The sequence below is a fragment of the Brienomyrus brachyistius genome, chromosome 12 (assembly GCF_023856365.1).
Source record: "Brienomyrus brachyistius isolate T26 chromosome 12, BBRACH_0.4, whole genome shotgun sequence".
Classification (NCBI taxonomy): Eukaryota; Metazoa; Chordata; class Actinopteri; order Osteoglossiformes; family Mormyridae; genus Brienomyrus; species Brienomyrus brachyistius.
The window spans coordinates 27,072,166-27,086,219 of record NC_064544.1 but is presented as its reverse complement, the minus strand read 5'-3'; the positions used below and the strand labels follow the sequence as shown (position 1 = coordinate 27,086,219).

The 14,054-nt window shown below is 46.6% G+C and overlaps 1 protein-coding gene and 1 non-coding gene across 6 annotated transcripts in view; both read left to right on the top strand.

Moving 5' to 3' along the window:
- Window positions 1-14,054, top strand: part of LOC125705347 (lateral signaling target protein 2 homolog) — a 54,051-nt gene that overhangs the window by 28,444 nt on the left and 11,553 nt on the right. For 4 of the 5 annotated variants that reach the window (XM_048971873.1, XM_048971875.1, XM_048971874.1 and 1 more), the window contains exons 2-7: window positions 3,213-3,353; window positions 9,955-10,092; window positions 12,341-12,543; window positions 13,176-13,265; window positions 13,607-13,696; window positions 13,804-13,905. In XM_048971873.1, coding sequence (XP_048827830.1) covers window positions 3,213-3,353; window positions 9,955-10,092; window positions 12,341-12,543; window positions 13,176-13,265; window positions 13,607-13,696; window positions 13,804-13,905 — 764 coding nt within the window. Of the gene's footprint in view, window positions 1-3,212; window positions 3,354-9,954; window positions 12,121-12,340; window positions 12,544-13,175; window positions 13,266-13,606; window positions 13,697-13,803; window positions 13,906-14,054 lie in introns of those variants that run through there. The other variant, XM_048971876.1, reaches the window with a different exon arrangement.
- Window positions 9,234-9,396, top strand: LOC125705389 (U1 spliceosomal RNA). Its single transcript, XR_007381504.1, has one exon. It is a non-coding gene; the product is annotated as a U1 spliceosomal RNA (small nuclear RNA).

The following is a 14,054-nucleotide window of genomic DNA, read 5'->3' as shown; positions in this document are numbered from 1 at the left end:
GTTTCAGCGCTCTCCGTCTTCGCGTATCGCTCTCAGATGCTGCCTTAGCTGTCACTCCCAGTCCTGCACACACGTTTTTCACCGTCAGACGTGAGATCGCTTCTTTGGGAATCTCAAAGGAGATTAAGTGAAACATAACATGATCTGGCAAGTAATAACTCAGAAATCTTAATTAAGCTGGGTGGAAACATGGCCCTGATGTGCCCCGATTTTAAGTATCTTCTGTTGGATTAAAAGCACTCGATCTAACAGATTCGTCTATATGGAATAGTGAAGAAATAGTGAAGAAAACGATAAAGCCAGATCCAAGACTGGAATTTCACCAATAAAAATGGTCTTGTTGAGAAGAAAATGCTACCAGCCTCTTCTCTGAGGTCAGCTCTGGTGGTTCTACTTCGTAACACCTGTGAGTGTTGGACAAGCACAGCAGAAACCTCAATCACGGATGAATTACTTGAGGTTGTGTTTTCATGTTGTTTTAAATGGAAAAATCCAGCTGACCCTGTTTTCCCAAACCTTTTTTTTCTCCCTTTTTCTTCCTCTTTCGCTTGTGCAGCATTAGCTTCCAGACTTTCTTTGATCAAAAGCATGTCTTACAGAAATTTGCTTGCTGACTTCTGGAGCAGCTGGGCTCTCTCTGAGTGTGGGCATGTGAGATGTCTGCTGTCCACCATCAAAGGCAGTCGGTTTGCTTGTATAACGCGTCTTTCCCTCCTGGCATATGAAGGAAACGGAGAAGAAACATCACTTAGGGTCTTTGTGTGCAGTTGTGCATGTTTAAGTCTGTGGGCTAAAAAGCAGGGGGACACAACTGGCAGTCAGCAGTCTGCGGGGGGTCCTTCACCAGGAACCAGGAGCCCGAGAAGGACATTTTACATGGAACTCCTGCTGAATTCTCACTGAGCTCCCCTTAAACTTTAGCTCATCTCCTACTGGACTCCCCCTAAATCTTATTTGGAATGGATCAGCCCTTATTGTAAAATAAAATGCAATGTCCAGTTTTGGACCAATAAGGGAAGCAAATTGTATATTTTGACTGCTTGATCCACCACCCCCCCCCCTGAATTTTATCATTGGTGGACCCAGGGTGTACATCCCTACATCCTCACATTGAAAATGGCAACCCTACTTCTACGTGGTGAATGAGCTGACGAAATCCCCTGTCCTCAGTGCAGTCGTCTCCAATATTGTAATAGCTCTGTCTTTAATTCTGGTGCTGCCAGTTTTAACACTGACGAAGTTCAAATGTCCACTAACGAGATCCAAGATTGACACGTTTGACCGAAAACTTGATTCTTAGCGAATACTGCCTGTTAAATGATAGCAGTTAATAGGTTAGTATCTGTAGCTGAGTGTCATCTGACCCTGAACTCTTTGCTGGTGTCATTTCTGCCCAAGTCTTGCTCATTAACCCATATTCTTGTTGCATATACATCCGCTTGAATCGACAAATTTAAGGTTCAAAAGTGTAAGTCTTAGTATCCTTATTTAAACGGCCTGTCCCTTTACCGCAGTAGAATAAGCCCGTCAGCATTCCCCGTATCCACAGGCCACACACCCCTGCTACGGTTGGCTGGACTGTCCCATTACCCTCATGCAGCCTTATAGCTGACCAGCTCCACCCAAGGTTCTGTTGCAGTAAACATCTGATTCTAACTCAGCAGTTCTCTGCCAGGAAAGTAGATCAACACCTAGTGACCTAATGTTCACTAAGAGGAAGTGATTTCGCTGAAGTGGTATTGGATGAAACCACATAAAATGCCTTTATTTTTTTCAGGAAATGCCTTAGTACCTTTTAAGTATTTATCTTGATCCCTGTATGTACAGTCTGAAAAAGATGACGTATTAACTCAGGTTTAAATCATTCACGCTTCAGAAAGATGTACGTAGATATGCTGAGTATATATTTTAATTCGTGCTTCAGTGTAGCTGCAGAACGATGATTTTTATGCCCTTTGGAAGCTATTAATGGGCATTTGGCGGAAGCTGATGATGTTAACATGAATATTCAAAAAGCTTGTTGCAATATGCACATCGTCAAGACAGTCTGTTTCCAGTATGACTACTAACACTTACTAGATCGTATTTTAAAACCCAGCAGTCTGATCGTACGGACACTGGTGTTATCTTAACTCCTTGGCTGATTCACCCCATTTACTCTGAGAAATGAGGTATTTAATCTCTTTGCAGAGGTTCAGCTAGCTGTGGTCGGTCTGTTTCTATGGCTGCCAGTTTTCTGTTGACGATAACTTGGTTGTTCCCGTACTGTTGGCTTTATGATAGGTCGCTGTTCTTATTACGAGAATATTGCCCAAGAACCTCCTGGTGTGGTGTGAATGTTGGGGCAGATAGAGGGTGACTAAGAGGGAAGAGTGACGTGAACCTTCCAGTATGATGCAGCTGATTGACACAATCTCCTAATATATGGTTTCCTTTGTTTGTTGGTTTGGTGCACAGTTGTTACCCAGTTTAGGTAGCTATATTATTTTACTGGAGACTTCCTTGCTTAAGGGCCGGACTGGTATTCCATTTTGCGGCGCTTACTGCCGCTGCCAAGTCGTTTGGTTATGTTAACTGTAAAGGACAGATATGCAGGATTGCACAGAAGAGCCCGTAATGCATGAACCGCGGATCCTGCTGGGGCGTGTCGGCAGTGTTTATGCTTTATTATGGATTGCATATAGTGTGTTTGCAACATCTCAGCTAAAAAGTACTCCAACTGCTGACTGAGGCAGAGATGCCACCACTGATAGAGATGTGGACAAAGTCGAGCTACGTATTTACTGCCAGACGTCGGTATTGGAATAACTAATACTACCGACTGCATTTTAGCTCTGTCGTTTTTCTTGTTGGAGATCACGGCATTCAGCCTAGATGGCTGTCCATCTCATTAAATCTTCTGTGTGCCCAAAGTATGTAATCAAAATCTATGGGTGCATTCAGATCTAAATATATACTAGGCTGCAAAGTGTGGCCACATTCACACTATCATCTCCGTGTTTCCCGTTATTTGACTTGCAGGGCCAGGAATCCCGGCTGCGAGTTGCTATTATGGGCTGGTAGTCTTGGAGCTTGTCTGCTTGTCTCTCTCTCAGCCGTGAAGCGTAAAATACGGGCCCTAAGAATCGTGTTGCTGCTGTGATTTTGCAGCGTTTATCCGGCCTCGTTGGAAGCGCGCGGTAACTTCTGCCATGTGCCGTCCTTCCCCCCAGAGATCAGATCCGCAGCTCCTGGCCCAGTTCTACTACGCGGATGAGGAGCTGAACCAGGTGGCGATGGAGCTGGACAGCTTGGACGGCAGGAAGGACCCCCAGAGATGCACCCTCCTGGTCAACCAGTTCCGCTCCTGTCAGGTGAGACTAATCAGTCGAATGTAAAATTGCTGAAACGAACTGTAAAAATGTAACCATATCACAGCACACATACTGCAATAGACACATTAAAACCAAGATGATGCAGGACTAAACAAGTTACTGATGGTTCCTTTGATGAAGGACCACGGGGTTAAATCACTCAAAACATGTACAGAGTTGCTGGCTTATCTGTGATGACTTTGAACCTTTGTAAGTTTAACTTGTATGCTTTTAGAAATGTGTGGCTTTTTCCTCTCAGCCCTCGTGACGTCTCCTGTCATGGTCGGTGGCTTTCTTTGGAACTGTATTTCAGTCCTTTACAGGTGAAAGAGTGAAAATTGATCTGCTCTCAATGATGGAAAATCAATTAAAAGCAACTTACTGTTTCTCTCTTAACTAGGATATTCATCATTAGTTTTCCCCCCTTACTGTACAGTAGGGGTTTTGTATTTGAATTAATCATTGCTTAGTTGAGTTCTTTTGTCTTTTTTCATTGTTGTTAGTTATAATAATGATAATTAATGAAGTGAATGAGTAATTATAATGTAATGAGATTTAACTTGTATTTATGTAATTACCAAGGAGCAAAAATTCATTTGTAAATGTGAAGGAATGAAATTCAACTTTATGTTGAATGCTTCAGAAATGCATGTTGTTGGGCTCTGCTGTTGGAACCTAGTGTTTCCGGTGAAAGGCACGCTGGGAATTGTAGTCTCTCAGCCAATTCCTCGCTTTTCAGTTAATACAAGACTAGTTCCTTTGAATGTCTTTCTGTATTTAGTCATCCAGAGTTCTGAAGTCCTGAAGGTCTTTGTAAAGAATTTTTCTACAGTATGTGCTATACCTCACAAGGATAGTGAGGAATTCTGCCTTTGGATGACAAAGTTCATTGTGCTTTGATATGTCTTAATGCATTTTAACTTTATGTACTTTCAGTGCGTTGATATTCTGCGCACTCATCACAAGCTGTCTCGCTGGTAGACAGTGTCCTAGACACATAATACTCTTTTTATACTTGCCTTTTAATTGAGCCATAAAGTCTTTCATCTTGATGCTTTGTCTTGACATTCTATAACATTTTAATTACGCCTGGGTCTCTTTAAACTCTAACAGTTGCTGTGGTAAAATTTTAAAACCATTAAATGGGTAACATTAATACTAAAAAAATGTGTCTGTATACTTTTACTCCAGTTGTCTTTCAGGGTATTTCAGTGCTAACTCATCATATTTGTGCTAAGTTGGGGTGCCATTGTTTATTAAAATGGGTCTTTTAAGGTGAGCAGTGTGGCAGCCGCTGCCTTAAAGCCTTGTTATCACCTTTTGTCAGCACCTTTTGTCATTTTTGCTTCCCCTGTCCTCATACCAAGTCTCCTAGGTACAGTTTTCTTTTATTTATAAATTCTCACTTTCAAAGTCTGGCAGTTTCACATTTGGATAGTGCCCCTATGACTCTTCTCTGTCACAGTTAATTAATCTCCAGTGTAAACCTTTATTAATATTAAAAATAAGTAGAACCTTTATGAGTTTAAGCCGAAGCGGCGTTATTGTGGGGAAACGCTGTGGACGGTGGTGTCATTGCCTGGGTGCACGTTTCCAAATCCAGGCCGTGCTTTTGTGGGAGCTGGGAGGGAGCAGAAATCTGAGGACCGGATTAGGAAAGACTGCATGGATGAACCGGGACAGGGCTGTGGATCGGTTATGGGAGAAATTTCTCAAGCTGGTCCTCGGGGAGCCCTAGGTAGTCCACTGTTTTTGCTCCCTTCCAGCTCCCAGTAGGACCGGCGGGCAGGGAGTTGGGAGAGAACAAAAAGGCCAAGTTTATTTATGAATTATGAACATGTCGTGGGTTCTACAAGTAAAATGCATGTGTCTCACGGCTTATTCACCGTGAGACAAACGCATTTCAAACAGTTCACACGCAACACCTTTGGACCGCCAAACAGGTCAGAAACACGTTAATTTTACCGCATAGAATACGTGTGGAATCAACGTTAACAACACATTAGCAACGCATAGTTATCATGTCAACGTGTATTTGATGCGTATTTTATGAGTTAAAATTCACGTGTTTTTGACCCATTTGGCGTTTCAACCGTTTTGAACTGTTTGTCGTTCCATAAACCTTGTGTTTCTCTCGCTGAGAAATAAGGGATAAAGCCCCCCAAGGTGTCCCGTTATATAGGATTAATGGACAATGCACAGACATACGGAGAGGAGTTTCCCACCGAGTTCATAACTGTCCCGATCGAGTTAGACAGAGTTAATGGCCACCTACCAGCCAATCAGAAAATAGAATTTGTTGCATGTGATGCCGCTTGCAAGCACGTTATTACATGGATGCGCGCATACGGAGTGCAGACAAGGTGGCAAAGCAAGATCCAGTTGAATGTGGTAGACAGGGCTCTGAAGTTTCACGCGCTGACCGTGAGACACACACTGCATCCCTAACAGATGTAATCTCACTCCAAACTTTAGATGGAACTTGAGAGCCCTGGTAAAATGTAAATGAAATGCTGCGTCCCGTTATGATGTGATCATTCCTCCACAGTAACTGACCAATAACTAACAAAATGACTTTAAGACACTAATCTTTTATTTGAAGAAGTTTAATCTATTCCTGTTTTTGTTGAAATTGATGGTACGCCGGCTGCAGTGAGTTCCTGAAGCTCGGGCGTCTGGGGTAATGAAGCTTTCCTTCCGGCTTTGACTAACTTCTCACAGACTTGCTCTGTCCTCTTCTCCTAGTCTGGGTCCTCTGCGTCCTCTGGTCCTGGTCTGTGCTGCGTCAGGGTCAGTCGCTCTCTATGGGAGGCGGAGTGCGGATCAGTGGGTTAGGACATTGCTAATGATCAGAAGGTTGCCGGTTCATATGCCGTGATCGGCAGAGCGCTATCACTCTAGGGCCCTTTAGCCAAGGGTCCTTAACGAGCAACTGCTCCAGTGCCTGTCTGACCCTCCTTTCTCAATCATTCACTTATGATAGGAGCTACTAAATAAAAAGCAATGTAATGTAATGTTATTTAAGTTCTTGTAAAAGGCAATATGCATTTTTTCCTGTGGATCTTCACTGTTATTTTGTGACCTAATAGATCCTTAGTAACCTGTGTTAATATTGGTCAGAAGGTTCAGTACCTGAATCCGAGAGGCTGCGAATCCTCTCACAACAGCTTTTAACACTCTGGATAATACTCATCATTCCTATAAATGGCATGTATTAATTAAGCAGACACGCAGCCCACGCTTTTGTGTCAGCAGACCCGTCGTAGGTCACCATCTGCGCCTACAGTCAGCTGATGTAACACGCTCCGTAGCTGCGATGTTGCGAACGCGTCAGTGTGCCTAAGTTCACGCTCTGCGTCGTCCACAGCGCAGCAAATGTCGCCAGTATGCCCTGGCACGGCCCCGCTTTTGACAAATGCACGGGAGTGTGACTCTGCATAGCAGTTTCCTGCTGTTAGCAATCTGTTAATGACCCCGCATAATCCTGACCGGCAGTCAGAGAGCCGTGTAACTGCGTTCTGCAGCCGGCAGTGACGGCATCGCTACTGCGCTTTGAGGGACACGCCAGTGACAAGCCAGTCGGGGGCCCCTCCACCCCCCGCAGAGAATCCCCGACCCGGTTGAGTAGCTCCTCTCCCAGCTGGGCCCATTGCTCCTCCAGTTCAGCTATAGGTCCCTCGAATTATAATCATATGCACAAATGGGCTAAAACGCATTGTTTCATAAACCGTTAACTTTGGGCTTTCTTAAGCCCTAGTGTGGTGAATAAGATGCCAAGAAAATACTTTTAACATTCTGCTGAGAGCTTAGTGTCGGAGCTCAGAGTGACGATGCTCTTCTGGGAATGTGGGATTTCTGCAGGCCTTGAGAAGACACCCCCGCTACCATCTCCTTCAGCCAGTGAGGCTCTGACTGGCTGACGCACTAATGAAGCAGTTACCCGGGGCCAGTGACGCCATCCACATTGCACGGGGCGACCCGCCCACCTCGCCCGTTCACATTTCCTCCCCCGAAACTCAGACACTCCCCGCTAACAGAAAGAGCCCTCGAGGCAGACAGATCTTCTGCCGCAGTCGGGTTGGGAATCTCTGGCACGGTGTTTGAGCCGACGACTCTTCCGGGAGGCGGGATGACAGCCTGATCCAGCGTCGACCCTGACAAAGCACAGGAGTCACATAAGCCAGAGACTCGCAGCAGGTTTTAAGTGACTTTTGTGTTTTAAGTAACACAGTTGACGTCCATTATCAAAGAAACCATCAATGACCTATTTGCTTCTGCATCATCTCAGTTTTTTACATATAGGCCAAAATGATGCATGTGTGCTGCTGAATTGGGTGTTTTGACGTGCTGTGACACAGCTAGTCAGGGCCTCAGCACTGACTCTCCAATAACTGTCTCGCTCTCCCCAATATTTCGGTGTCGGCAGGCTACACCCCGCTCCTCTCTCTCCCTGACACACCGGCATCACTGGGCCCGGCCCTGCTCTCTCTCCGGCATGGTAGCATCACTGGGCCTGGCCCTACTCTCTCTCCGGCACACCGGCATCACTGGGCCCGGCCCCGCTCCTCTCTCTCCCCGACATGATACCATCACTGGGCCCGGCCCTGCTCTCTCTCCGGCATGGAAGCATCACTGGGCCCGGCCCTACTCTCTCTCCGGCATGGTAGCATCACTGGGCCTGGCCCTACTCTCTCTCCGGCACACCGGCATCACTGGGCCTGGCCCTACTCTCTCTCCGGCACACCGGCATCACTGGGCCCGGCCCTACTCTCTCTCCGGCACACCGGCATCACTGGGCCCGGCCCCGCTCCTCTCTTCCCGATACACCGGCGTGGTGCTGTCCCTCCGGGAGGCCGCCTCGGCATGCTGACTCAGAGCAGGGCTGGCCAGCCGCCAGCCGCTGAGCAGTAATAAAGCAGACTGAATAAGCAGCTTTTACCCAAGGCCCCGGCAGCTCTGAAATGAGGCCGCTTCGCTTCGTGAGATTATAGCGTGTCAGGATGTAATGGTGCATCGTAAGTTATTATTTTGCCCGTGCTGCATAAGGGTAGCAGAGAAGACACAGGTGCTGGGGATGTCGGCCTGGGCCTCTTTCTGCTGGCGTAGATGCGGGGCGTAGATGCGGGGCGTAGATGCGGGGCACGGTGCAGACTGTGGTGCCTCTTCCGTGCCTCTGTATACTCTGTGCATCTGCTTCTGTATACTCCGTGCCTCTGTATACTCTGTGCCTCTGTATACTCTGTGCATCTGCTTCTGTATACTCCGTGCCTCTGTATACTCTGTGCATCTGCTTCTGTATACTCTGTGCCTCTGCATACTCTGTGCCTCTGCATAATCTGTGCCTCTGCATAATCTGTGCCTCTGCATACTCCGTGCCTCTGCATACTCCGTGCCTCTGCCTCTGCATACTCCGTGCCTCTGCCTCTGCATACTCTGTGCCTCTGCATACTCTGTGCCTCTGCATACTCTGTGCCTCTGCATACTCTGTGCCTCTGCATACTCTGTGCCTCTGCATACTCCGTGCCTCTGCATACTCCGTGCCTCTGCCTCTGTAGTTGGACATTGACTATGTCACAATGTTGCTTGTCCTGTATATGGCCGCTCCATAAACTATGGAAATGATCCGTTGTAAATGTGTGGGCCCCCATGTGCTTGGCCGAGTTCCCAGCGCATCACACTGCAGTCGGAAAGCTGTTGGGCTCAGGCGCGCTTTTGATGGATGGTCGGACACGTGACAGATGAGGCGAGCCGTGTTCCCTGTATGGCAAAATGAGCACGTCAGTGACAAGCAGGCCACTTGTGTTTTTGGTGAGAGATGAGGTGAGGCATTTACAGGTCAGGACTATGCTGGGAAAAGGCTCTGTATCCAAGAGGTGATGCTTACTACCATGATGCATAGATACCATGATCCTGAAGGTAGTTCACCCAGGGTGAGGCCCAGCCATTGCACTGCGGCTGTGCTGACCCCTGCAAATTCCTCAAATGTGGGAATCTCCACTGCATAATTTCTGGTTGTGGGGGTCTGCGTTTGCGCTCTACATTGAACTGAATTAGCTGCCTCCTGCTATATCACATTGTCACATATGGGTTAAATGCAGAGGACACATTTCGTTGTTGTGTGCTGTGGTATGTCAACAATGACCATTGATCACCAAATTCTTATTCTATATTTTCCACTCGGTGAATTTCTTACAATGATTTATCTTGAATGTATGGCTGTATTGACCCTAAATGCTAAGAATATTTAACCTCAGCATTTCAAAAGTCAAATTCTACCCATAGACCTTTAAATAACCTTAAACATCCTACCATGAATCTTTGTTATATGTGTTGTAAATGCTATATTATTTTTTATGCCTTAAGTATGTGTAAATGTTATTCATAACTACATTTATCTAAAGCTCCTTCTTTCGTTGTTCGCTGCTTTTGAGTATGACGTGTGTTTTCTTGCTGTAATGTACTTTTCTCATTGACGATTTCCTTCCTGGTGTCATACGTATCTGTATTGAATATATGGAGTTCTTTCACACCTTGACGTTCGTATTTGTGCTCATTCTAGCTGTTCTCACCTCTCTGCTATTCTTTATGCTCTGCTCCACAGGACAACGTGCTTGGCATCATCAATCAGATCATGGATGAGTGTATTCCAGAGGACCGGGCCAACAGAGATTTCTGCGTCAAGTTTCCCGAGGAGATCAGACACGACAACCTGGCAGGACAACTGTGGTTTGGGGCCGAGGTGCTGCAATCAGTACATGAGCAGTACTTGACCTAGACTGATGCTGAGTCTGCTGCCAGTACTTGAGCAGCATGTAACCTAGACTGGGGCCACATTAGCCACCAGCACGTACACCAGAGGTATAAAAACGGCTGTTTTTACCTTAGCTAGCTAGCCGGAAGGCTACAGCAGGAATCCCAGAATAGCTGTGCTTCGATAAGCTGATAATTTCAAAATCAAAGTCTTCTGAAAATTACTACAAAGGTTCCTTTATGCTACCTGAGTATATTAAATACTGCTTTTTTTGGAAACAAAAACTAAAAAAAAAAAAAAAAAAATTGCAAAAGCGTGAAAGGTTTTTACCGTATTATCATGGATGTCAGGTTCCCATTGACACCTGCTTGCCTTGTTGGTATGTTTTGACTTAAAATCTAGCTTTTGGGATCATGATGCACCATGATGTGAGTGCTGCCTGTAGTCGGTTTCTGCTGGGGACCGAGCTTGATGCTGCAGGGTATCTGTGTCAGTAACACAGCTCTGCGTGTAACATGATAAAGCTTAGATATGGTGCGGATGGCTGGCTGTGTTACCTCTTTGTACCTACTGGACCAAATGGGTTGAAGGGATTCCAGAAAGATCATGATCGAAATACTTAACGTGACTCAGCATGCAAACAAGTATAATGCGATTTTCTTTTGGTGAAAACAATCGGATAAGCAATTTAATTCTCACACGTACCCTGGGGTCAAATTGACCCCAGAAAAGGCACATACTGTATCAGGTTGACTTCTCATACTAGCATAATTATTTCTAGGAGCATGTAAGAGTTAAAGCAATACTGCTTGCTGTCCTGGGTCTTCAGTATGCCTTGAAGTGTCTAAGCTCAAACAGAGCCACCTTGTGGTATACTGTAGTAGTGCCCACAGCAAGGTGCAGGGTGTGTTGAAGGTCAGGATTTTCGCTAAAGTGTTTAATCTCCCCCTCACTCATCTCAAAGTCCTATAGGGCCGAGGTAGCAGTGGACCTCAGCCTTTCCGCAAATGTGCAAAGTGCCAAGCCGCTCCGTTCTCAGCACCAAGTGCCGACGACAGTCCTGTGCAACGAAGGAAGGAGACTTCCCTCTAAAAGTGCAGTTAGCAGGCCTAATGCCGCATTTGCTGGTGGGCTCCTGCGTGATGATTTGCATTTCTGCAGCTAGTCTCTGTCAACCGCAACCTACTAATCAGCGGCGTCAGAGAGTCTTCAGGCTTTGCGCTTGTTTTAATAGCTGATGCTTGCTACTCTGTTTTTAAGCTAATCCCCGAAATGGAGCAGATATAAAATGCCACCTCAACTTCTGATTGATACTAAATAACTTGCATAGATTTTTTCTTTCTTTCTTATAGCTTCAAAATGAGTGGGATCATTTTGTATATATAGTGTAATACTCCACTGGTTCTGCTTTGTTTTAATTTTTAACTTAATATAATCCATTATACATCTGATTTGCTTACATCTGACAGATGGCACCTGCTACCTTTTTGGTTAATTAATAAGCAAGATTTTTTAATGCTGTGTGTTGGGAGAATCTTATTCCAGTTTCATTTTCATAATTCTTTTTTATATGCAGGCTTGTGTCTCGGGTCACTGACGTCTTGCTTTACTGCCAGAGACACAGAGAAGCACAGGCTGCCACCTCAAACACGTGCTGGTTGCTTTACCTGATACACGTAACTGCTGTTGCCGGCAACCAGGTTCATTAACACTGTTATCTTAAGCGGGAATCTTTTCCTGGCTACTTCTCTGCCGCCTTTTGGCTGTTAGACCTGGTGTTTGAGCTGACATGAGTGTTTCGTTTGGGGGGCTTCGCCTTGAAGGTGGGTCGTGTTGACAGGCAGGATGTAGCCTGACTATTAAGCGCTTGCAACGCCCCCCCCCCCCATCACCGTCAGCTTAAAGCCCAACGGTGAGCTTCCTGTCCAGGCATCAGCAGTCCTTCCGATGTTTACAGTCACGCAGCAGGACCCCTGAGATCTGGGCACAGGTCCTGTCCTGAAGGCCAGCGAGCTTGTTAGTGAGCTTTAGACCTCTCCTGCATTAACAGTATAGTGCTGAAACCACATTGACCATGAATATGTATGAAATCCCTTTTCCTTGGTGTTCTAGTAATGACTGTCATCCTTGTGCATTGACGGTCTGCATTGCCGTAATTTAAACGTTGACTCCTTGGATGGCAGCATGCGGTTTGTACAGACTGAAGTATTTCTTCCTTCCCCCACTCTGCCCCCAGTGCCTGGCTGCCGGTTCCATCATCATGAACCGCGAGGTGGAGAGCATGGCCATGCGGCCGCTGGCCAAGGAGCTGACGCACAGCCTGGAGGAGGTGCGCAACATCATCCGGGACCAGGCGCTGCGCGACCTCAACCTCTACACTGACCGCATGTGCGATGCTCTGCGCCACTTCGACAGCCTCTTCGCCGAGTTCGAGCTCAGGTGACAGGGGTGGGAGAGTGATTGGAGGGATGTGGGGAGTGCAGGGATATGATTGGTGGGAGGAGATGTGGGAGTGTACTTGAAGGGATGGGGAGATGCAGGGATGTGATTGGAGGAGATGTGGGCGTGTACTTGAAGGGATGGGGAGATGCAGGGATGTGATTGGAGGAGGAGATGTGGGAGTGTACTTGAAGGGATGGGGAGATGCAGGGATGTGATTGGAGGGAGGAGATGTGGGAGTGTACTTGAAGGGATGGGGAGATGCAGGGATGTGATTGGAGGGATATGGAATAAATTGGAAGGAAACAGCGGTAAAATGAAAGAATTATGTGAAGCAGTTAAATGTAAATTTTCAGTCATTAACAACAGCTGACAAGAACTTAAAAATTCAGTGGCAGGTTTTTATAGCGATATAATGCAGTTGCTAGGCCATCTGCTTGATTTACATTTTGTTCAGCTGAGCTATAACTGTCCGCAGACTGGGTTTCCTGGCTGCTCTCTTGAGAGCCAACTTAGCCCTGCCTGTCTGAGCTTTTTATGGCTATGAAATCATAACTCCTCATATTGTATCCCAGAAATAGTCCTGTGCACTTTCTGATCACTTGAGTGGGTCTTTGTTTCGCCTCCCCCAGCTACGTGTCGGCCATGGTGCCTGTGAAGTCCCCCAAGGAGTACTACGTCCAGCAGGAGGTGATCGTGCTCTTCTGTGAGACAGTGGAGAGGTGAGCTCACCCCCCTGGTTAAGGTTTTGTTACACTTACTGAACCTGACCCTGACCGGCTGACTGGTGTGAAGATGCTCTCGATGACGCAGTTAATGTTAGCCAGGCTATTACAAGGGACTGGAGGCTCTCTGTAGTTAAATAACCCTGCTCCCACTCTCCGAATGTTCCAGTATCCTTACCATTTTTTCCAGGTGTAAGAGAAATGTTGCAGTTTGTTGTCAGTACGGTGGTTTAGGTTCTTTTTGTTTATAGTTTTTATGTTCTCAAACCCTCACAAAGCGGATCCTCGGCGTAATGGCAGCTTTTGTGATCATCGCTCATCCTTTGATGGCTTTGTAGGGCGCTGAAGCAGGGCTACCTCACGCAGGATATGATCGACGACTACGAACCCGCCCTCATGTTCACCATCCCCAGACTGGCAATCGTCTGGTGAGTGTTTCTGTCTCAAGGAAACGGCTTTGTTTTCCCGACCTGAATACATGGCGACTCTCTTGGCTCTCGTGGTGTGGTAAACCCGACGTCCCTCTCCGTTCCAGTGGCCTGGTGGTGTACTCTGAGGGACCCATCGACCTGAGCCGCAAGCCCGAGGACATGTCCGAGCTCTTCCAGCCCTTCCGCTCCCTGTTGAGAAAGATCCGGTACGACTGGGGTTTGCTCTCTCTGCCTCCCCTTTTAATACCAGTGTTCTTGGCACTCTAAGAAGGAACCGTTCTTCCTGCGAAATCCCCCAGCATTCTTGGTATCTTCATGTTCATGAACCAGCTGTCAAAGATGCCTGTCATTCGTA